The sequence below is a fragment of the Ascidia mentula genome, chromosome 9 (genome assembly GCF_947561715.1).
Source record: "Ascidia mentula chromosome 9, kaAscMent1.1, whole genome shotgun sequence".
Taxonomy (NCBI): Eukaryota; Metazoa; Chordata; class Ascidiacea; order Phlebobranchia; family Ascidiidae; genus Ascidia; species Ascidia mentula.
This window is the reverse complement of record NC_138574.1, coordinates 9062353-9085472: the sequence shown is the minus strand read 5'-3', so window position 1 is coordinate 9085472 and position 23120 is coordinate 9062353. Positions and strand designations below refer to the sequence as shown.

At 37.9% G+C, this 23120-nt stretch overlaps 3 protein-coding genes across 3 annotated transcripts; all 3 read right to left on the bottom strand.

Moving 5' to 3' along the window:
• Positions 1-5340: 5340 nt before the first annotated feature.
• On the bottom strand, positions 5341-8227 carry LOC145913859 (ras-related C3 botulinum toxin substrate 1-like). Its single transcript, XM_083001621.1, has 4 exons — positions 8150-8227; positions 7303-7493; positions 6490-6705; positions 5341-5506 (listed from the first exon to the last, which is right to left on the bottom strand). The coding sequence occupies exons 1-4, from the start codon at positions 8153-8155 to the stop codon at positions 5341-5343; spliced, it is 579 nt and encodes a 192-aa protein (XP_082857747.1). The 5' UTR covers positions 8156-8227.
• Positions 8228-9700: 1473 nt separating this feature from the next.
• On the bottom strand, positions 9701-12188 carry LOC145914526 (ras-related C3 botulinum toxin substrate 1-like). The gene is made up of 4 exons (XM_083002347.1): positions 12183-12188; positions 11439-11629; positions 10937-11152; positions 9701-9866 (listed from the first exon to the last, which is right to left on the bottom strand). Exons 1-4 carry the CDS (start codon positions 12186-12188, stop codon positions 9701-9703), a joined length of 579 nt encoding a protein of 192 aa, XP_082858473.1.
• Positions 12189-13682: 1494 nt separating this feature from the next.
• Positions 13683-16165, bottom strand: LOC145914525 (ras-related C3 botulinum toxin substrate 1-like). The gene is made up of 4 exons (XM_083002346.1): positions 16160-16165; positions 15422-15612; positions 14919-15134; positions 13683-13848 (listed from the first exon to the last, which is right to left on the bottom strand). The coding sequence occupies exons 1-4, from the start codon at positions 16163-16165 to the stop codon at positions 13683-13685; spliced, it is 579 nt and encodes a 192-aa protein (XP_082858472.1).
• Positions 16166-23120: the final 6955 nt, after the last annotated feature.

Below are 23120 nucleotides of genomic sequence, written 5' to 3'. Positions count from 1 at the left end.
ATAACGAACGTGCTCGTTATTTGAAGCCTGGCCAACAGTAAGTCAAAAACAACATAATATACGTTTAGGGTTTGAATGTAAAGTTGCAATTTGTCACGATGATAATGGTGGCTAATTGCCTTTAAATTGTCCGTTCACCAGTGCACTTTGCTAAGATGCAGGCAGTTGGGTATAATTGTTTATTGATGAAATGTAACCAAATAGCATAAAATAAGAATGGATTCAAATAAAATGGAATAGATTTAGAATCAAATAGAACGGCCAGAAAGGGCGAAAAGCGTTACCGTACAAACATGTTGTCTCGTGGTATGCGATATTGTGAGAGAAAGACAGTGGACTCGTAAATAAAATTAGCCCATTTACGAAGGATGAAGTATCCCTGTCACACACAAACTCCCTGAACGATGGAATGCGATGACAATTTATCAATGCAGCTTCCAGCTTTGACATTGTCCCACATGTAGCTTGGTGAGTGTCAATGCAAATTCTTATCAACGCGATAGAGGGTCCATTTTCACCCTCAAAACAATTACTTATATTTCAAAGGCGGTTTGCATCACAAGACCGCAATTTAAACCGAATGACGCTACAAAGTATACTCAACCCTGATATTGGGATGTACTTCAATATGTGAAAAGAAGGTCTGAGAAATAATGTATGTTCACAGTACGTTTTACACCCAAAAATGACGATAAAGGTGTGCGCAATGCTAATAATAGGCCTAATGGCGATCATGCACATTCGCAATACAAAAAGGAAAACAAACGAGAGAAAAAAATCATTTGTTCAAACCTTACTGGATGATGGAACCAAGGTACCCTGGCAGGCTGTCGATCGATTACCGTTTCTATAGTGCTGAGTAAAAGGTTTGATACTTGCTGGACCTATTTTTCAAATGTTTATTACATTTCTTATATATGTCTTGCATTCAACGGAAACTGATGACGCCCTTTACATGGCGAAATATAAATCTAAGCAACCTTCGTATTAAAAGGAAGTCAACACAAATGGTTACATGTACATATTCGCAAGGGTTAGGCGTGTTTATGAAAAGACTAACAAACGAGTTTGGTATGTGTATCAACAACTTTATACAGCGACGTAAATCGAAATTACACATGCACAATATCGAATCAACTCAACCAGCATGGGCAAATGGCATATTTAATCAAGAAGTGTTGCAAAGGATGTTAATGTCGGCATGTAAATTAAGTTAGAATCCGACGATTTCGCCACTACCATTCGTCAATACAAACTCCCAACCGGATAATATTAAGTACCTCAAAGGCTATATCGATGGTTGATGAACATGGGAAACTTACCTTGCTGATAATATGATAAGAATCACAAAAACGTTTCATGATATCGCGTGACAAGACAGGATCGTCACAATGCGAAAACCCTCATTTGGCAGCTATGGTATTTATAGCATGCAATGTTAACATTTCTGTGTTGTTTGATTACAATGGTAGATATCGTAAATGCAAATTTTGCCAGGCAATTTGTGCATGAAACAGTGCATTGGCCTGACTTCTCTAATCGTTGCGATCCTGAACAGCTCATCTAGTGGAGCGTTGGGCCTCATTAAAAATTGCAAAAAAAATGAAAAAGCCCTTGTTTGAAGTCATTCTGCTGGAATACGTGGGATCTCTACCGATTTTTATTACTTTCATGCTATTCTGCACTCTATCCTTGACAGATACTGAGATTTAAAAAAAATCCTATGAAGCGGAAGGTGGTTTGGCACTTGATTGCATGTGACGTCACCGGCAATGCAAAAAAGCGCAAAAACACCCGTGTTTCAGGTCATTCTGATGGAATACGTGGGATCTCTACCGATTTTTATTACTTTCACGCTATTCTGCACTCTATCCTTGACAGATACTGAGATTTAAAAAAAATCCTATGAAGCGGAAAGTGGTTTGGCACTTGATTGAATGTGACGTCACCGGCAATGCATTATAGCGTAAAAAGATCCGTGTTTCAGGTCATTCTGGTGGAATACGTGGGATCTCTACCGATTTTTATTACTTTCATGCTATTCTGCACTCTATCCTTGACAGATACTGAGATTTAAAAAAAATCCTATGAAGCGGAAAGTGGTTTGGCACTTGATTGCATGTGACGTCACCGGCAATGCAAAAAAGCGCAAAAACACTCGTGTTTCAGGTCATTCTGATGGAATACGTGGGATCTCTACCGATTTTTATTACTTTCACGCTATTCTGCACTCTATCCTTGACAGATAATGAGATTTAAAAAAAATCCTATGAAGCGGAAAGTGGTTTGGCACTTGATTGCATGTGACGTCACCGGCAATGCAAAAATGCGCAAAAACACCCGTGTTTCAGGTCATTCTGATGGAATACGTGGGATCTCTACCGATTTTTATTACTTTCACGCTATTCTGCACTCTATCCTTGACAGATACTGAGATTTAAAAAAAATCCTATGAAGCGGAAAGTGGTTTGGCACTTGATTGAAAGTGACGTCACCGGCAATGCATTATAGCGTAAAAAGATCCGTGTTTCAGGTCATTCTGATGGAATACGTGGGATCTCTACCGATTTTTATTAATTTTACGCTATTCTGCACTCTATCCTTGACAGATACTGAGATTTAAAAAAAATCCTATGAAGCGGAAAGTGGTTTGGCACTTGATTGCATGTGACGTCACCGGCAATGCAAAAATGCGCAAAAACACCCGTGTTTCAGGTCATTCTGATGGAATACGTGGGATCTCTACCGATTTTTATTACTTTCACGCTATTCTGCATTCTATCCTTGACAGATACTGAGATTTAAAAAAAATCCTATGAAGCGGAAAGTGGTTTGGCGCTTGATTGCATGTGACGTCACCGGCAATGCAAAAAAGCGCAAAAACACCCGTGTTTCAGGTCATTCTGGTGGAATACGTGGGATCTCTACCGATTTTTATTACTTTCATGCTATTCTGCACTCTATCCTTGACAGATACTGAGATTTAAAAAAAATCCTATGAAGCGGAAAGTGGTTTGGCACTTGATTGAAAGTGACGTCACCGGCAATGCATTATAGCGTAAAAAGATCCGTGTTTCAGGTCATTCTGATGGAATACGTGGGATCTCTACCGATTTTTATTACTTTCATGCTATTCTGCACTCTATCCTTGACAGATACTGAGATTTAAAAAAAATCCTATGAAGCGGAAAGTGGTTTGGCACTTGATTGCATGTGACGTCACCGGCAATGCAAAAAAGCGCAAAAACACTCGTGTTTCAGGTCATTCTGATGGAATACGTGGGATCTCTACCGAGTTTTATTAATTTTACGCTATTCTGTACTCTATCCTTGACAGATACTGAGATTTAAAAAAAATCCTATGAAGCGGAAAGTGGTTTGGCACTTGATTGAATGTGACGTCACCGGCAATGCATTATAGCGTAAAAAGATCCGTGTTTCAGGTCATTCTGATGGAATACGTGGGATCTCTACCGATTTTTATTACTTTCACGCTATTCTGCACTCTATCCTTGACAGATAATGAGATTTAAAAAAAATCCTATGAAGCGGAAAGTGGTTTGGCACTTGATTGCATGTGACGTCACCGGCAATGCAAAAAAGCGCAAAAACACTCGTGTTTCAGGTCATTCTGATGGAATACGTGGGATCTCTATTGATTTTTATTAATTTTACACTATTCTGCACTCTATCCTTGACAGATACTGAGATTTAAAAAAAATCCTATGAAGCGGAAAGTGGTTTGGCACTTGATTGCATGTGACGTCACCGGCAATGCAAAAATGCGCAAAAACACCCGTGTTTCAGGTCATTCTGATGGAATACGTGGGATCTCTACCGATTTTTATTACTTTCACGCTATTCTGCATTCTATCCTTGACAGATACTGAGATTTAAAAAAAATCCTATGAAGCGGAAAGTGGTTTGGCGCTTGATTGCATGTGACGTCACCGGCAATGCAAAAAAGCGCAAAAACACCCGTGTTTCAGGTCATTCTGGTGGAATACGTGGGATCTCTACCGATTTTTATTACTTTCATGCTATTCTGCACTCTATCCTTGACAGATACTGAGATTTAAAAAAAATCCTATGAAGCGGAAAGTGGTTTGGCACTTGATTGCATGTGACGTCACCGGCAATGCAAAAAAGCGCAAAAACACTCGTGTTTCAGGTCATTCTGATGGAATACGTGGGATCTCTACCGATTTTTATTAATTTTACGCTATTCTGCACTCTATCCTTGACAGATACCGAGATTTAAAAAAAATCCTATGAAGCGGAAAGTGGTTTGGCACTTGATTGAATGTGAAGTCATCGCCAATGCAAAAAAAGCGCAAAAACACCCATGTTTCAGGTCATTCTGATGGAATACGTGGGAATTCTGTGGTGGTACGAATGCGAAGGAGTTGTCAAATCAAATATTTTGCACAATTATGCAATCTGGTATGACATAAACCCAAAATAAACCTAATTGTGTTTTTTAAACTTTGCTGTGAAATGCTGCTCAATGATGCGGAAAGAATTTTACAAAAAAATAATTTTGGATTCTGCCAGAATGACAATAGTAACCAAACACTATGTGTGTTGTACCATTTTCGCTTGCTGTCCATTGCCGTTAATTGTTATTTAGGGGTCGTTTCAAAACGCAACATTTGCGGCTTTGTAAGTTTGTACTGTATCAACCTTTGATTTCCAAGTAGTTTTGTGTAAACGCACGGCATTTTACAGATTTGTCACAGATTTACTGATTGTACTTATCCAATCAATAGTAGTTAGCACGCAACCTTTTATTGTTAAACTACGAAAAGACGGCCAAAAGCCTCTACTTAGACATCACACAAAACTCAAAAACGCAAAATTTAAAAAACAGGAATATTTCGTCCTAAAAATATTAAAACAGATTTCTATTGGCTACAACAGTGGGAAAAAAGTAGTTTTGTTTCGCAGCTAATGATATGGAATGATAAATATCCTATATTGCTGAAAACACAATGAAAGTATGTCAGTAAATCCATATTACATATGAATTAAAACAGTCAAAGGAAGAAACGCATAAAAAACGGTATAGGTACCTGTGCTTTGTGAAGAAGAAAAAGAAATAAAACAACAGCAAAAATCCATTGAAACAATAACATTTGAACCCGCAATAAAACTAAACACAATCTAAACTTTAGACCAAAATTGTCTCAGAAAATATTTCTCGATTATTCGTAAGAACCAGTTCGTTAAAAAGTACATCGACCTGCTGTTGTTAAACCAACTTAAGGACACTTTGAACTTTTTATACTGTTTGAACATGCCAGGTACTGTTATAGTACTGTTGGGCTGTGCCATTGCAGCTTAAAGTGTTACGCATGTTTTTTCTTTCTTGTTGGTTTTCGGTGGGAATAAAACGGTGGCGACAGCGTCCTTAAACACTTCCTGAATTCCTTGTTGTTTAAGACTAGAACATTCGACGTATTTTATCGCTCCGATTTCTTTCGCCAGTTGCAAACCTTGTTCTAACCTAAAAAAGAAGAGACATGTATTAGCTTTCTTCAATGCGACGTATCAGTGTTTGGTTTGAAACTTTTTATAAGTCACTACACGAAACAAGATGCCATGGGCACAAAGTGACTGACAGACATCACCTCTTCGTGCGTTATTTTTCTTGTTTTTAGCGCCGTGACGCATTTCATTTGTTACGTCATTTGCAGCACCTGAGGAAGCGCGATTAAGCTCGTGCAAGTTCAATAGTTGTTCGCCACAGTTTTCACCAACAGTTTATGAAAAAGTTTCACAATATGTTTCGCAAAGAATTAAATCTATTTGCTTACCTAATCAAAGGCCATACTACTTGTTAAATGCTGATGTTACGTCATAATATAGATTAATTTAAAAAAAAGTTTGTGCCATAAATGAAACGAGGATGCAAACTGTGCCGTGACCCTTAAAAGTTTGAAAAACCCTGATTTAGACGAGCGGTGTTAACGTTTTATATGTACTTCAGCAAATTTGGAGGACGAAATTCACTAAATCACAGCATGGTTGACCCTTCCAGTTGAGCAATTACAGAACTATCTTGCATGAAATCATCTAAGTTACGTGTCGCTGACGAACTACAATCACGTCAGTTGATTACTGTGAGTTGTAGACACTTAGATGGTGTGACTCTTCTGGATGATTCTGCCGACCATGCGGTCAGGCACAGACTTCCACTTTGTGGTGACTATGCAATCACCGTCATCCGTTGGGCACCAAACTAGGTGCAACCTTACGGAGAAAACAAGGTGGAAACACTATGGCCAAGCAAATGCATAACTATTAGTGTCGTCAGGCCCTGTGTCACATTAGTCATATATAAGCAAGGTCGAAACAGTGGCCATCTCTCTCACAGAAATCATATTATTGGCTCCACTTTCCTGATTGAAATTTTTGTTTGTTTGCGGCAATGCAGATTTGTTTTCTATGACATAGAGATATGCAGTTCGTTGGGCGCAACAACTCCACCTAAGAGGTTGACTTCCAGTGCTTTTTAACTCCTCCAGGGTATCCTTGTCCTCGCGGAGGTCAACCTTTGTTCCGACGAGGATGCAGGGGGAGTTCGGACAATGGTGGTGAGTTTCAGGAAACCATTTCGCCGATACACTGTGGTAGGAAGAGGGGGAAACCACCGAAAAGCAAATCAGAAAGATGTTGGTTTTCGGGAAGGAAAGTGGCCGCAACCTGAAAACAAACGTGTTTTCATTTTATGTCTTTTGAAGCAACAAGCCTCTAAATACATCTGGTGACTTAAACTAGAGGCTTGTTGCCGAATAAGACATTCCAATTGCAGTAATTTGCTGTTGCATAGAAAAATGCAACGCTTACCCGAGGGCCAGATTCGTATGCAGTTTATGAACAAGTGGTTTCATTTTATTTTTTGTCACGTTGTATGCAATAAGTTATCACAATATAGGAGAACATTAGGTTTACAGGTTACAAGGTCTGGGCTGCGAGGCGTTTAAACCTAAACATTGCGATACGATAGCTGTGATCCCGAAGTAAGGACCTGCGCAGTGGGGCGATCCTGCTTATCATGCCCTTGCATGAAACATTACTGCAATACTGGAGAATATATCAACAAACAATAAAAGTTTGTACGTGTTTGAAAACACATCGTCAAGTCAATTTATTGCTGCACCCTACTAACCTGTGGTTATCATACCGTTACATTGTACAAAAAAAATGTGTAGTTGTAACTAAATTTACATTTACTGTAGAGCAGTTCAGTTAATAAAAAGTACAGCTATTTTTCAAAACAATAGAACCTTGATTGCATACCTGTCATATTCTTCTTGACCGGCAGTATCCCACAATTGTAAGTCAAACGTCGTGTCGTCAAGGGTGGTCGTAGCTGCGTAGCTGTCGAAAATTGTTGGCACATAGTCTTCTGGAAACACGCCCCTGGCGTATGTAATGCATAGACAAGTTTTTCCAACAGCTCCATCCCCAACCAAGACGATTTTAACTGGCTTTTGGCGACAAATACATATAAGTGTTAGTGCCCATGTAACTTCGGTGATGGAGAAAATTACTGAAGCATTCGCATCCCCAACAAATGGTTTCTATTGTATGCAAATTTTTGGGGTCGGTTTACTTATCACGTAATGTTACGTCATAGTGGCAATGCCCATACCAAAGAGGTATATTTTTTGCTGTAAAACCATTTCAAAACACGCAGGAATATTTTAACATATATTCAAGGTATATATGGTTTAACTGTAAGCCGCAACAGAATTAAGCAACTGAGCTGGGTTGAAACAATCAACAAACTTTTTCGTGCCATAACTCATAGACTTCCAATTCGTTGTACTCAAGTAGAAAAACTGGAAATCTATCTCATAACATATACCGCTATATTTGCTGCCGGGCATACGAAGTCTCGCCGGATGGCTGACGAAACGTCGGTTTCGGATAAATAACTTCAAAAACTTAAGTGCCAGAAGAACGATTTTGGTTAATTATCTCATAACAGTGCAAAAGCGTATCCATATATCGCAAAAAGTGTAACAAAAGTAACAAGTTTAGGCTTGTGAAAGCATAACAACGCACAAATTTGTGTGTATTATTGTTGGGTGAAAGTATAAAGTATATTATGAACACAAAAACAGCAACTGGCACTACTTACCCTCATTGCTCTGGCTCAGTTTAGCTTGTGTAAAATCACAATAAGCAACATTCACACTAAATCTTTTAAATGTGAACCTTCAAAGTAAAAACAACCCTTGCTTAATTCGGTTGCAATGCAAACGGATTAATGTTAACTGCTTGTATGAAGTTTCCGGGCGTGCATGTTGATTTATGTACGTTGCTTTCCAATCACAAATCTATCAATCTACTCTCAGTTCAACTTCTTCGAGACAATCAGCTTGACACAACACATTGCTGGACAGGCAATTTCCGCGTCGGGCATGTTTGACGTCTAACAAAATAGCAAGTTAATCACAGGCAGTGACTAATACAAAACTACGACGATGAACGAATCACCGCTTTCATAGCCCTGTTTATACCTTTGGCTTGATATGTTTGCTGATTTATCTGTCTGATACACACTGCCTATTTAATGTGTCATTGTAATAGTTTCCACAACTCATTGTCCCTTTTAAGTAAAACCGTTTTAAACAAAGTCGCAGAGATACAAATTGTCGAAAACATTCCCTAGATCCTTCCATAAAAACTCTACCGTACAAGCAACAACGCAAGTTGTAATTAAAACCAGCTATTGCAAACACACAGTTCTATACCAACTTAACTGAAAAATGCAAAAACATCTACTTTAGAACTACAATCCAGTAAGCTCGTTTGTTCACGTTACAAATGAACAGCATTAGTTGTGTATGATTTTCCGTCGCTATGATGTCACAAAGCATAAGTTCTGGTCCTCTGGCAAAAGCGTTTCACTTTGCTCTAACCAAGCACTATGTGTGTTGTACCATTTCCGCTTGCTGTCCATTGCCGTTAACTGTTATTTAGGGGTCGTTTCAAAACGCAACTTTTGCGGCTTTGTAGGTTTACACTGTCAACTTTTGATTTCCAAGTAGTTTTGTGTAAACGCACGTCTTTTTACAGATTTGTCACAGATTTACTGATTGTACCTATCCAATCGATAGTAGTTAGCACGCAACCTTTTATTGTTAAACTGCAAAAAGACGGCCAAAAGCCTCTACTTAGACATCACACAAAACTCAAAAACGCAAATTTTAAAAACAGGAATGTTTCGAGCTAAAAATATTAAAACAGATTTCTATTGGCTACAACAGTGGGAAAAAAGTATTTTTGTTTCGCGGCTAATGATATGGAATGATAAATATCCTATATTGCTGAAAACACAATGAAAGTATGTCAGTAAATCCATATTACATATGAATTAAAACAGTCAAAGGAAGAAACGCATAAAAAACGGTATAGGTACCTGTGTTTAGTGAAGAAGAAAAATAAATAAAACAACAGCAAAAATCTATTGAAACAATAACATTTGAACCCGCAATAAAACTAAACACAATCTAAACTTCAGACCAAAATTGTCTCAGAAAATATTTCTCGATTATTCGTAAGAACCAGTTCGTTAAAAAGTACATCGACCTGCTGTTGTTAAACCAACTTAAGAACACTTTAAACTTTTTATACTGTTTGAACATGCCAGGTATTGTTATAGTACTGTTGGCTGTGCCATTGCAGCTTAAAGTGTTACGCATGTTTTTTCTTTCTTGTTGGTTTTCGGCGGGGATAACACGGTGGCGATAGCGTCCTTAAACACTTCTTGAATTCCTTGTCGTTCATAACTTGAGCATTCGACGTATTTTACTGCTCCAATTTCTTTCGCCAGTTGTAAGCCTTGTTCTAACCTAAAAAAGAAGGTACATGTATTAGCTTTCTTCAATGCGCCGTGTCTGTCTTTGGTTTATAACTATTTATGAGTCACTATTCCAAACAAGATGCCATGGGCACAAAGTGCCTCCTTGTGCGTTTTTTTTTCTTTTTTTTATCGCCGTTAGCGCATTAAGTTTGTCAGTCATTTACAGCACCTGAGGAAGCGAGATAAAGCTCACGAAACCTCGTGCGAATTCAATTGTTTAGCAGTCAGTTTCATATCAACAGTGCACCAGCAATCACTATATGTATTATCTTGTTGGGAAGTCGGTCACAACATCTAAGCAGTGTTACATCAAGGATAGTTCTTCATTATGTGCACGTTTTCGTCAACACATTTAGAACAGGTTGTCTCAAACTATGCGCCGGGCACAGTTTTCACCTGCAGTTTATGAAAAAGTTTCGCAGTATGTTTCGTAAAAAATCAAAGGAATTTGTTTACTTAAGCCAAGGCCACTCTTCTTGTTAAATGCTGATGTTGCGTCATAATATAGATTAATTTAAATATAATTTTGTGCCATGAATGAAACGAGGATGCAACCGTGACCCTGAAAGGTTGAGAAACCCTAATTCAGAGGATTAGCGGTGTTAATGTTTTATATGTATTTCAGCAAATTTGGAGGACGAAATTCACTAAATCACAGCATGGTTGACCCTTCCAGTTGAGCAATTACTGAACGTCTTGCATGAAATCATCTAAGTTACGTGTCGCTGACGAACTACAACCACATCGGTTGATTTCTGTGAGCTGAAGACACTTGGCTACCTTTCACCCATAAGGTCTCATCAGTGCAGCTGGTGTGATTATCAGACGATTCTGCCGACCATACGTTCAAACAAAGACTTCCACTTTGTGGTGACTATACAATCACCGTCATCCGTTGGGCACCAAACTAGGTGCAACCTTACGGAGAAAACAAGGTGGAAACACTATGGCCAAGCAAATGCTCCACTTTGCTGATTAAAAATTTTGTTTGTTTGGGCAATTCAGACTTGTTTTTCTATAACATGGGGATATGCAGTTCTTGGGCCGCAACAACTACACCTGAGAGGTTGACTTCCAGTGCTTTTTAACTTCTCCAGGGTATCCTTGTCCTCGCGGAGGTCAACCTTTGTTCCGACGAGGATGCAGGGGGAGTTCGGACAATGGTGGTGAGTTTCAGGAAACCATTTCGCCGATACACTGTGGTAGGAAGAGGGGGAAACCACCGAAAAGCAAATCAGAAAGATGTCGGTTTTCGGGTAGGAAAGTGGCCGCAACCTGTAAACAAAAGTTGTTTTATGTAATTCTTTTTGTCTTGTTATACGCAATAAATCATCACAATATTGGAGAAAGTATCAATAAATAATAAAAGTTTGTAAGTGTGTTAAAACACATCTTCAAGTAAATTTAATGCTGCACTTCGCTTACACGTAGTTATTATACCGTTATTTGCATGATAAAGAAAAAAATGTGTAGTTTTCACCAAATTTACATTTGCTGCAAAGCAGTTCATTTAATACAAAATACAGCTATTTTTAAACACAATGGAAACTTGATTGCTTACCTGTCATATTCTTCTTGACCAGCAGTATCCCACAATGCCAAGTTGTACGTTGTATCGTCAATGGGGCACGTAGCTGCGTAGTTGTCGAAAACTGTTGGCACATAGTCTTCTGGAAACGCGCCGTTAGAGTATGTAATGCATAGACAAGTTTTTCCAACAGCTCCGTCCCCAACCACGACGATTTTAACTGGCTATTGGCGACAAATACATATAAATGTTAATGCCCATTTAACTTTGGTGATGGAGAAAATTACTGAAGCATTCGCATCCCCAACAAATGGTTTCTATTGTATGCACATTTTTTGGAAGCGGTTTACTAATCACGTAATGTAACGTCATAGTGGCAATGCCATAATAAAGGAGATATATTTTTTGTTGTAAACCATTTCAAAACGCGCAGGAATATTAACATATCACAACATATCATATTTCATATTATCAACGTATATATAGTTTAACTGTAAGCCGCAACAGGATCGAGCATTTAGTTGGGTTGAAACAATCTACAAACTTTTTCGTGTCATAAGTCATAGACTTCCAATTCGTGGTACTTTGGTTAAGTAGAAAAACTGGAAATCTATCTCATAACAGTGCAAAAACGTATTCATTTTTCGCAAATAGTGCAACAAAAGTAACTAGTTTAGGCTTGTAAAAGCACAACAACGCACAGTTTTGTGTGTATTATTGTTGGGTGAAAGTATAAAGTATATTATGAACACAAAAACAGCAACTGACACTACTTACCCTCATTGCTCTGGCTCAGTTTAGCTGGTGTAAAATGACAATAAGCAACATTCACTCTAAAACTTTTAAATGTGAACCTCAACAGTAAATCAACCCTTGCTTAATTCGGCTGTAATGCAAACTGATTGATGTTAACTGCTTGTATGAAGTTTCCGAGCGTGCATGTTAATTTATGTACGTTGCTTTCCAAGCACAAATCTATCAATCTACTCTCAATTCAACTTCTTCGAGACAATCAGCTTGACACAACATATTGCTGGACGTCAAGCAATTTCCGCGTCGGGCAGGTTTGACGTCTAACAAAATAGCATGTTAATCACAGGCAGTGACTGATACAAAACTACGACGATGAACTGTCTGACACACAATACCTATTTAATGTGTCATTGTAATAGTTTCCACAACTCATTGTCCCTTTTTAAGTGAAACCGTTTTAAACAAAGTCGCAGAGATACAAGTTGTCGAAAATACTCCCTGGACCCTTCCATACAAAACTCCACCGTACAAGCAACAACGCAAGTTGTAATTAAAACCAGCTATTGCAAACACACAGTTCTATACCAACTTAACTGAGAAATGCAAAAACATCTACTTTAGAACTACAATCCAGTAAGCTCGTTTGTTCACGTTACAAATGAACAGCATTAGTTGTGTATGATTTTCTGTCGCTATGATGTCACAAAGCATAAGTTCTGGTCCTCTGGCAAAAGCGTTTCACTTTGCTCTAACCAAGCACTATGTGTGTTGTACCATTTTCGCTTGCTGTCCATTGCCGTTAATTGTTATTTAGAGGTCGTTTTAAAACACAACATTTGCGGCTTTGTAAGTTTGTACTGTATCAACCTTTGATTTCCAAGTAGTTTTGTGTAAACGCACGACGTTTTACAGATTTGTCACAGATTTACTGATTGTACTTATCCAATCAATAGTAGTTAGCACGCAACCTTTTATTGTTAAACTACGAAAAGACGGCCAAAAGCCTCTACTTAGACATCACACAAAACTCAAAAACGCAAATTTTAAAAACAGGAATATTTCGACCTAAAAATATTAAAACAGATTTCTATTGGCTACAACAGTGGGAAAAAAGTATTTTTGTTTCGCGGCTAATGATATGGAATGATAAATATCCTATATTGCTGAAAACACAATGAAAGTATGTCAGTAAATCCATATTACATATGAATTAAAACAGTCAAAGGAAGAAACGCATAAAAAACGGTATAGGTACCTGTGTTTTGTGAAGAAGAAAAATAAATAAAACAACAGCAAAAATCTATTGAAACAATAACATTTGAACCCGCAATAAAACTAAACACAATCTAAACTTCAGACCAAAATTGTCTCAGAAAATATTTCTCGATTATTCGTAAGAACCAGTTCGTTAAAAAGCACATCGACCTGCTGTTGTTAAACCAACTTAAGGACACTTTGAACTTTTTATACTGTTTGAACATGCCAGGTATTGTTATAGTATACTGTTGGCTGTGCCATTGCAGCTTAAAGTGTTACGCATGTTTTTTCTTTCTTGTTGGTTTTCGGCGGGGATAACACGGTGGCGATAGCGTCCTTAAACACTTCTTGAATTCCTTGTCGTTCATAACTTGAGCATTCGACGTATTTTACCGCTCCGATTTCTTTCGCCAGTTGTAAGCCTTGTTCTAACCTAAAAAAGAAGATACATGTATTAGCTTTCTTCAATGCGCCGTGTCTGTCTTTGGTTTATAACTATTTATGAGTCACTATTCGAAACAAGATGCCATGGGCATAAAGTGCCTCCTCGTGCGTTTTTTTTTCTTTTTTTTATCTCCGTTAGCGCATTAAATTTGTCAGTCATTTACAGCACCTGAGGAAGCGAGATAAAGCTCACGAAACCTCGTGCGAATTCAATTGTTTAGCAGTCAGTTTCATATCAACAGTGCACCAGCAATTACTATATGTATTATCTTGTGGGAAGTCGGTCAAACGTTCCATGCAGTGGTACATCAAGGATAGTTCTTCATTATGTGCACGTTTTTGTCAACACATTTAGAACAGGTTTTCTCAAACTATGCGCCGGGCACAGTTTTCACCAGCAGTTTATGAAAAAGTTACGCAATATGTTTCGCAAAAAATCAAAGCAATTTGTTCACTTAATTCAAGGCCACTCTTTTTGTTAAATGCTGATGTTTCGTCATAATATAGATTAATTTAAATATAATTTTGTGCCATGAATGAAACGAGGATGCAACCGTGACCCTGAAAGGTCGAGAAACCCTAATTCAGAGGATTAGCGGTGTTAATGTTTTATATGTATTTCAGCAAATTTGGAGGACGAAATTCACTAAATCACAGCATGGTTGACCCTTCCAGTTGAGCAATTACTGAACGTCTTGCATGAAATCATCTAAGTTACGTGTCGCTGACGAACTACAACCACATCGGTTGATTTCTGTGAGCTGAAGACACTTGGCTACCTTTCACCCATAAGGTCTCATCAGTGCAGCTGGTGTGATTATCAGACGATTCTGCCGACCATACGTTCAGACAAAGACTTCCACTTTGTGGTGACTATACAATCACCGTCATCCGTTGGGCACCAAACTATAGGTGCAACCTTACGGAGAAAAAAGGTGGAAACACTATGGCCAAGCAAATGCTCCATTTTGCTGATTAAAAATTTTGTTTGTTTGGGCAATTCAGACTTGTTTTTCTATAACATGGGGATATGCAGTTCTTGGGCCGCAACAACTACACCTGAGAGGTTGACTTCCAGTGCTTTTTAACTTCTCCAGGGTATCCTTGTCCTCGCGGAGGTCAACCTTTGTTCCGACGAGGATGCAGGGGGAGTTCGGACAATGGTGGTGAGTTTCAGGAAACCATTTCGACGATACACTGTGGTAGGAAGAGGGGGAAACCACCGAAAAGCAAATCAGAAAGATGTCGGTTTTCGGGTAGGAAAGTGGCCGCAACCTGTAAACAAAAGTTGTTTTATGTAATTCTTTTTGTCATGTTATACGCAATAAATCATCACAATATTGGAGAAAGTATCAATAAATATTAAAAGTTTGTAAGTGTGTTAAAACATATCTTCAAGTAAATTTAATGCTGCACTTCGCTTGCACGTAGTTATTATACCGTTATTTGCATGATAAAGAAAAAAAATGTGTAGTTTTCACCCAATTTACATTTGCTGCAAAGCAGTTCATTTAATACAAAATACAGCTATTTTTAAACACAATGGAAACTTGATTGCTTACCTGTCATATTCTTCTTGACCAGCAGTATCCCACAATGCCAAGTTATACGTTGTATCGTCAATGGGGCACGTAGCTGCGTAGTTGTCGAAAACTGTTGGCACATAGTCTTCTGGAAACGCGCCGTTAGAGTATGTAATGCATAGACAAGTTTTTCCAACAGCTCCGTCCCCAACCACGACGATTTTAACTGGCTATTGGCGACAAATACATATAAATGTTAATGCCCATTTAACTTTGGTGATGGAGAAAATTACTGAAGCATTCGCATCCCCAACAAATGGTTTCTATTGTATGCAGATTTTTTGGAATCGGTTTACTAATCACGTAATGTAACGTCATAGTGGCAATGCCATAATAAAGGAGATATATTTTTTGTTGTAAAACCAATTCAAAACGCGCAGGAATATTAACATATCATATTTCATATTATCAACGTATATATAGTTTAACTGTAAGACGCAAGAGGATCGAGCATTTAGTTTGGTTGAAAAAATCCACAAACTTTTTCGCGTCATAAGTCATAGACTTCCAATCCGTGGTACTTTGGTTAAGTACAAAAACTGGAAATCTATCTGATATAACAGTGCAAAATCCTATCCATAGCATTGCAAATAGTGTAACAAAAGTAACTAGTTTAGGCTTGTGAAAACACAACAACGCACAGTTTTGTGTGTATTATTGTTGGGTGAAAGTATAAAGTATATTATGAACACAAAAACAGCAACTGGCACTACTTACCCTCATTGCCCTGGCTCAGTTTAGTTGGTGTAAAATCACAATAAGCAACATTCACTCTATAACTTTTTAATCTGAACCTTGAAAGTAAAAACAACCCTTGCTTAATTCGGTTGTAATGCAAACAAATTAATGTTAACTGCTTGTATGAAGTTTCCGGGCGTGCATGTTGATTTATGTACGTTGCTTTCCAATCACATTCTATCAATCTACACTCAATTCAACTTCTTCGAGACAATTAGCTTGACACAACACATTGCTGGACTTCCAACAATTTCTGCGTCGGGCATGTTTGACGTCTAACAAAATAGCATGTTAATCACTGGAAGTGACTGATACGAAACTACGGCGATGAACGAATCACCGCTTTCATAGCCCTGTTTTTACCTTTGGCTTGATATGTTTGCTGATTTATTATCTGTCTGATACACACTACCCTTTTAATGTGTCATTGTAATAGTTTCCACAACTCATTGTGCCTTTCAAAGTGAAACCGTTCTAATATCGCAGAGAGACAAATTGACAAAAATACTCCCCGGATCCTTCCATACAAAACTCCACCGTGCAAGCAACAACGCAAGTTGTAATTAAACCAGCTATTGCAAACACACAGTTCTATAATAACCTTATTGAGTAATGCAAAAACATCCACTTTAGAACTACAAGCCAGTAAGTTCGTGTGTTTACGTTACAAATGAACAGCATTAAACTATTGTCATTCTGGCGAAATAAAAAAAAAGAAATTTAAAAAAGCGTTTCGCATCACTGACCACAACATTCACACAATATTTTCAATTTTACTTCAGGTTGAGCATAATCCTGTCATTCCGGAAAAACAAATTATATGTCAATTGTCAAAACAATTATCAGGACAAACATTTAATTGCTATGTCACACCAAATATTCCTTCATATAACATAAATCACAGCGTATTAGAGAGCTCCCCAAAAAACGTAATTCAGGGACGCTTTAAACACTTTCCGGGACTAATATTTTTCTGAAAATAGCCCTGTAGTTAGAGTACAGCATCAGCTAATAGCTCACATCGAAATAAAATGGGACATAAGCGCCGTTTTCCATAGAAATGACTTTTTCCGTCAACAATTAAAACCGAACTATGATATTCGATGATATTCTATTGACACTTTAAAAACTTTCCGGGACTAATATTTTTCTAAAAATCGCCCAATAGGTAGAGTAAAGCATCAGCTAATAGCTCATATCAAAATAAAATGGGACATAAGCGCCGTTTTCCAACGAAATGACTCTTTCTGTCATCAAAAGAACCTTGAAGCACCTCGGAACGAGTGACTATTACGTCATAAATGCATCAAACTCCAGCTTACACTGACAGGTTAAAATGAATTAGAGCTGATAATAATAAAATTATACTTTCAACACTTTCCGGGACTAATATTTTTCTAAAAATCGCCCTATAGGTAGAGTAAAGCATCAGCTAATAGCTCATATCAAAATAAAATGGGACATAAGCGCCGTTTTCCATCGAAATGACTTTTTCCGTCAACAATTAAAAACGAACTATGATATTCGATGATATTCTTTTGACACTTCAAACACTTTCCGGGACTAATATTTTTCTAAAAATCGCCCAATAGGTAGAGTACAGCATCAGCTAATAGCTCATAGCAAAATAAAATGGTACATAAGCGCCGTTTTCAATCGAAATGACTTTTTCAGTCATAAAAGCAATGTTTCAGCAATGCTGATCTTGCGATTATTACGTCATACTTATACACTTTCATGAATTTTACGGAATTATTTTTTTCCTGCTCTGCAAAAATCAATGGAGGCAACTTCGTAAGTGACAAGGCTGCGTTTAAATTGACATGAAGTCATTTTACACCATTGTCATGTGGTGTATACTCGAACGTCATCATTTGCGGACGCCACAGACACAACCACACCCGGCTTTTATCGGCGTTGTTTTTTGCGTTTCCAGATTAACTTCTGTTCTTTTACTTTATAGGAATTATTGTTTTTAGCATACTTTCACGGACCTAATGAACCAATATGATATCCAAATAAAAGAAATGCTGCCTTCAAGTTCATCTTCAATGATGCACCTGTCGTTTTTTTTCTCTTGTTTGCTAATAACCGTTGCTTGTTTCTTACATAGGGCTCTAATATTTTTCAAAATTCTAAAAATATTTCACCTTGATGGAAAATACACAAATAGATTTGAAAGGACTCCTGGAAATGTTTGTTACCAACAGTATGACATAAACAGTCCTAGCGCGGCTTTATTTAGCAACTAGCTTTTGTGTCATTTTGTACAGGAGAGATAAAAAACAACTGTGGGTCCCACAATTGTAAAATGGATCCACGCCCCACTGATTCTTTTGATACGTTATGGTTGTAAAGAGACATATAGGTCTACTAGGTGGGCATTTTCCGTCTGTCGAAACGTATTTTGTTGATGGTCAAGCGCCCGACCCATATATCAAAAAGAAAACCTGATCGGGATTCGTATCCACGATGTACCGTGTTCAAATCCCGGTTGGTTAAAAAAATACAAATCTGTGATCTAAAACCTGGATTGAATTACCGTGAAGTAAATCCCACTAAATGCTAATTGAAGTAACTATACTGCCAGGGTAGCACGGTGTAAATTTCCGATCTGGTTTACTATTTGTCGGAAATTTACATGTATATATATATATATATATGTGTAGCCAAATAGTCGAAACTAAAATGTTGGAAAGGTGTGACCTCTTTGAATAAGTTATGAGTCTGTAGCAGATATAGAAAGGCGACCCTACAGACAATGACGAATATTGAATGAGTAGGTCTAGTAGTTCGTGACGCTTTTGCTGCAGCTAAATGTTTTTAGGTTTTTATTGGCGTCCTGTCGTTTTGATTGTTTTAGTGCACAACTTCTGTTCTTTTCGTCATATATTCCTGGTGCGACTGCCACCAATTAGTTTGCAAAAAATTCTCGTCGTGTTGTGTTTCCAATGGCGTGCGTAATAATTTAAACAGAAATATTTTGCTGTGAGGTGCATGGTGGGTGATGATGACAGCGCAATGAGTCTCAGTAAAGGTCGGCTGATATGCTGTCTAGTTGTCACTGAGTTATCTGTTCCCCTGAGCACTCGACAGGCGGATAAATAATTATTATCGCAATCAAACAGAATCAAGTTTTGTATAGACTAGAATGGCCAGAAAGGATAACAATCCTTTCAAACACTACACGCGGCTATGTAATGCACTTGCAGGTATGACTACATTTTCACCCCCGCGAAACAGTATTCATTTGCCAAAGTGCATCCTGTTGGTTACATGCGAGTAACACTGGTGTGTGACTTACCATACGTCCCGAAATGGCGAGGACCGTCTCGATTCAACGGCTTGTTTCGGCTGTCTATATATCCCGTTTTTTTTCAGTGGTTAATGTCATTTTATGACATAGTTTATAGATCCGCATACTAGCGAGTGTGACTAAGCTTACAAAAATGGTTTCAATCAAACGTTATCAATTTTGGCATTAGTGCTAGAATTTTAGTCCAGGTAGCTGGCAGTGATCCCCGATTTAGTGTTTGACCAGAGGAGACGGAATAAATCAGTTGAAGGCGTTTTACTGAGACTCGTTCGCTGCGCCTCGAGTTACAGGTTAAATAATTACCGCCTCCGAATCGCACCCTGGTTACAGTTTATGGGAAAGTCTTTCGCCAAGTATTTATTGTTGAAAGCCTAAAAATATATAACTGTCCAACTGCGATGGGTGTTTGTTTGAGAACTTTGCGACGTATGTTCAAACATACATACAAAAAGAAGCACTGACTCAATAAACAGTCAAGTAACTTCAATCAAAAATAACTTTGCACATTGTAATCGAAATCAACGACATTCACAATACGCAACAAATGTATCTCACTACAAACAGGCGAAAAAAAGAAAAATGTTTTCCGCGTGGTTTGGTGAAGTTCGTGCGTCAAACGCACGCTGAGATCATTGAGTTGTCGCGGACATGGAATCAGTGGAGATGGTTGTTTTTTGTTTTTCGCACTTAGGATTAAGCAGAGAACGTTGAACTGGCTCCAGCTTTAATCAATGTTCATCTGCGGAATATACTCAAACAAAAGTTTAAATTCTGTCGTCTTGTACTTCTTCCGCTCTACTATATAACTATAAAGTCGAAAGGTAAATTTGTACGTGACAAACGTCTTGTGTTTTTGCGTGAGAGTAGAAGATAACGTCAATTCAATGGTTTTAGGTATACATAATATAACGATATCGTGGAGAGAAAACAAAAAAACATAGTTTTAGTACTGAACAGCTTTGGCACTGTTACGGTTGGGAGGTGCGGGCTAATGTGTAAAGAAAATGGCTCAATGAGAATGAGCAATTGCAAATGCGAAGTTTGATCCGCGGCTTGGCCGTAGCTGCAATTCTGCTTCAACGCATTTTATGGACACGCAGTTTTGTAAGGAAGGATGTATGTAATCTGCGGTCGGAAAATAAGTAGCTTTTTAAAACTTACTAATACTGTTGAGCATCGCAGGTAAATCACAGTGCAGATTTTTAAATGACCTACTGCCCAAAGCAGGGTATTCTTACATAGCAACCAAGTCTATTTGAACGTCAGATTGCGAAATGAGACGATTAATTGCCCTTTGTAATTTGCAGTGTTATGCTGCTCCTCCGACTGCTTTGTCTGGTAAGTTTTAGGTATTGTGAAGTAAGTGTCGTTTCGAGAACGTGGTCGCGACGTATCGCGATTGCCCCGTGCAATTGCACTAACACAAAAAAACATTAATTTGTGCATTCCCCTGTATTGTTTTGGAACATGACAATACCAAATCTAAAATCATTGTTATGCCGTATCTGTCGAAAGGAAATTAAAACAATTTGACTTGGATTAAAAACAATCAAAACTACAAAGCTATACGTGACCTAAACTAATCAGCAATATTTTGCTTCAAAAAGCCAAAACAAGCTGAGCATAAGAGTATGTAGACTGTGCGAACTGACGTTGTGCCTACTGTGGATCGAGGATTTTTATCAAAAAAGTTAAGGCTTTAGATCCGTAACCAACACCAAGTTGCCATCAGTCACGCATTCAAAAAAGATACATACTAGCGATTCGGCCACGTATTCATCAATACAACATAAAATTTATTTCTAAAATATTCGCAAAGAAACAATGTGTCATATCTTTGAAAAAAATAGCTATCTTCGATCCTTGCACCTTATTGCAAAACTTATTTGCTATGGTTAAAGTATTTTGTTTTGGGAAGTCTTTCCACATTGGAGGCAATTATAAAGCTGTGGTCTGCGCAAACAAATCAGGAAAAGTTATCAGGACTGACTGAATAGGCACCAAACTTTTCGTGGAACAAAACAAATCGATATGATCACTATTGGACAAATGGCGTGCCTGCTTGCGTGTGATTACTGAAAAACTTAGTAGTCGACATAGTATACAAATAAAGACAATTATTGGACGAAGGTACCTACAATTCAACTTGCGCGGTTGTTATTAAGAAGGTTACAATTTTGCGTGGTTAAGTATCAAGGAGGACAGGCTCGCCAATTTAGGCTATGCAGCGACGTCTGTTAAAATATGTAGCAAAATGTACTTAAAACCAATGTCCGCGAAACAATCAACAAATAAGTATTTGACATTCAATGTTCCGCGCATCAGAAGGAGGTTATCTCTGTCACACTTAGTGAAATTGAATTTTTTAACAGAAATTTTACTGGATTATTTTATTCAATTTTTTGTTAATTAGTTTTTGTATATTTTTATATTTGTTTCTATACTCAAAGATTTTTTTTACATTTAGTTAAACAGAAAGTAATAAAAAATGGACTGCACAACAATCAGCAACAGTACACCATTATTGGGACAGAGAAATGGCACCATATTTCTTAAATGCAGGGTTGCCAGTGTTGCAGTTTTCCCGCCCAATTGGGCTGGTTTTCGACATCGAGTTGCGGTTATTTTTTGCGGGTTGCGGGTTGCGGTTTATTGGGCGGTTATTTTAAAAGACACTGTTACCCATTCCAAATGCATTATGAGCCTCGCTTTGATACTTGAAAAGGGAGAAACGGCGAGTTTCTCAGACAAAAGAAACAATTGCATGGCGCTGTGCGCATTATTGCATTCAGAGGAACACAACAAGATCCAAGACGGAAAACTAAACAATTCAGTTTCCAAACAAAGAGGTTGTAATAAACGCTACTGTTACAAGAAAATGAGAATTGTCTGTTGTGTGCTCTCTGCTTCCATACTTTACACAAATTTTCAAATCATTTTATGCGACTGGATTGTTGTAGTGAGAGTACGCAAAGTTTTGGTTTTAAAGTATTGGCATATTAACAAGAGCATGCGGAAAAAGTCATTTCGATGGAAAACGGCGCTTATGTCCCATTTTATTTTGCTATGAGCTATTAGCTGATGCTGTACTCTACCTATAGGGCGATTTTTAGAAAAATATTAGTCCCGGAAAGTGTTTAAAGCGTCAATAGAATTTCATCGAATATCATAGTTCGTTTTTAATTGTTGACGGAAAAAGTCATTTCGATGGAAAACGGCGCTTATGTCCCATTTTATTTTGATATGAGCTATTAGCTGATGCTTTACTCTACCTATTGGGCGATTTTTAGAAAAATATTAGTCCCGGAAAGTGTTGAAGGTATAATTTTATTATTATCAGCTCTAATTCATTTTAACCTGTCAGTGTAAGCTGGAGTTAGATGCATTTATGACGTAATAGTCACTCGTTCCGAGGTGCTTCAAGGTTCTTTTGATGACCGAAAGAGTCATTTCGTTGGAAAACGGCGCTTATGTCCCATTTTATTTTGATATGAGCTATTAGCTGATGCTGTACTCTACCTATTGCGCGATTTTTAGAAAAATATTAGTCCCGGAAAGTGTTGAAAGTATAATTTTATTATTATCAGCTCTAATTCATTTTAACCTGTCAGTGTAAGCTGGAGT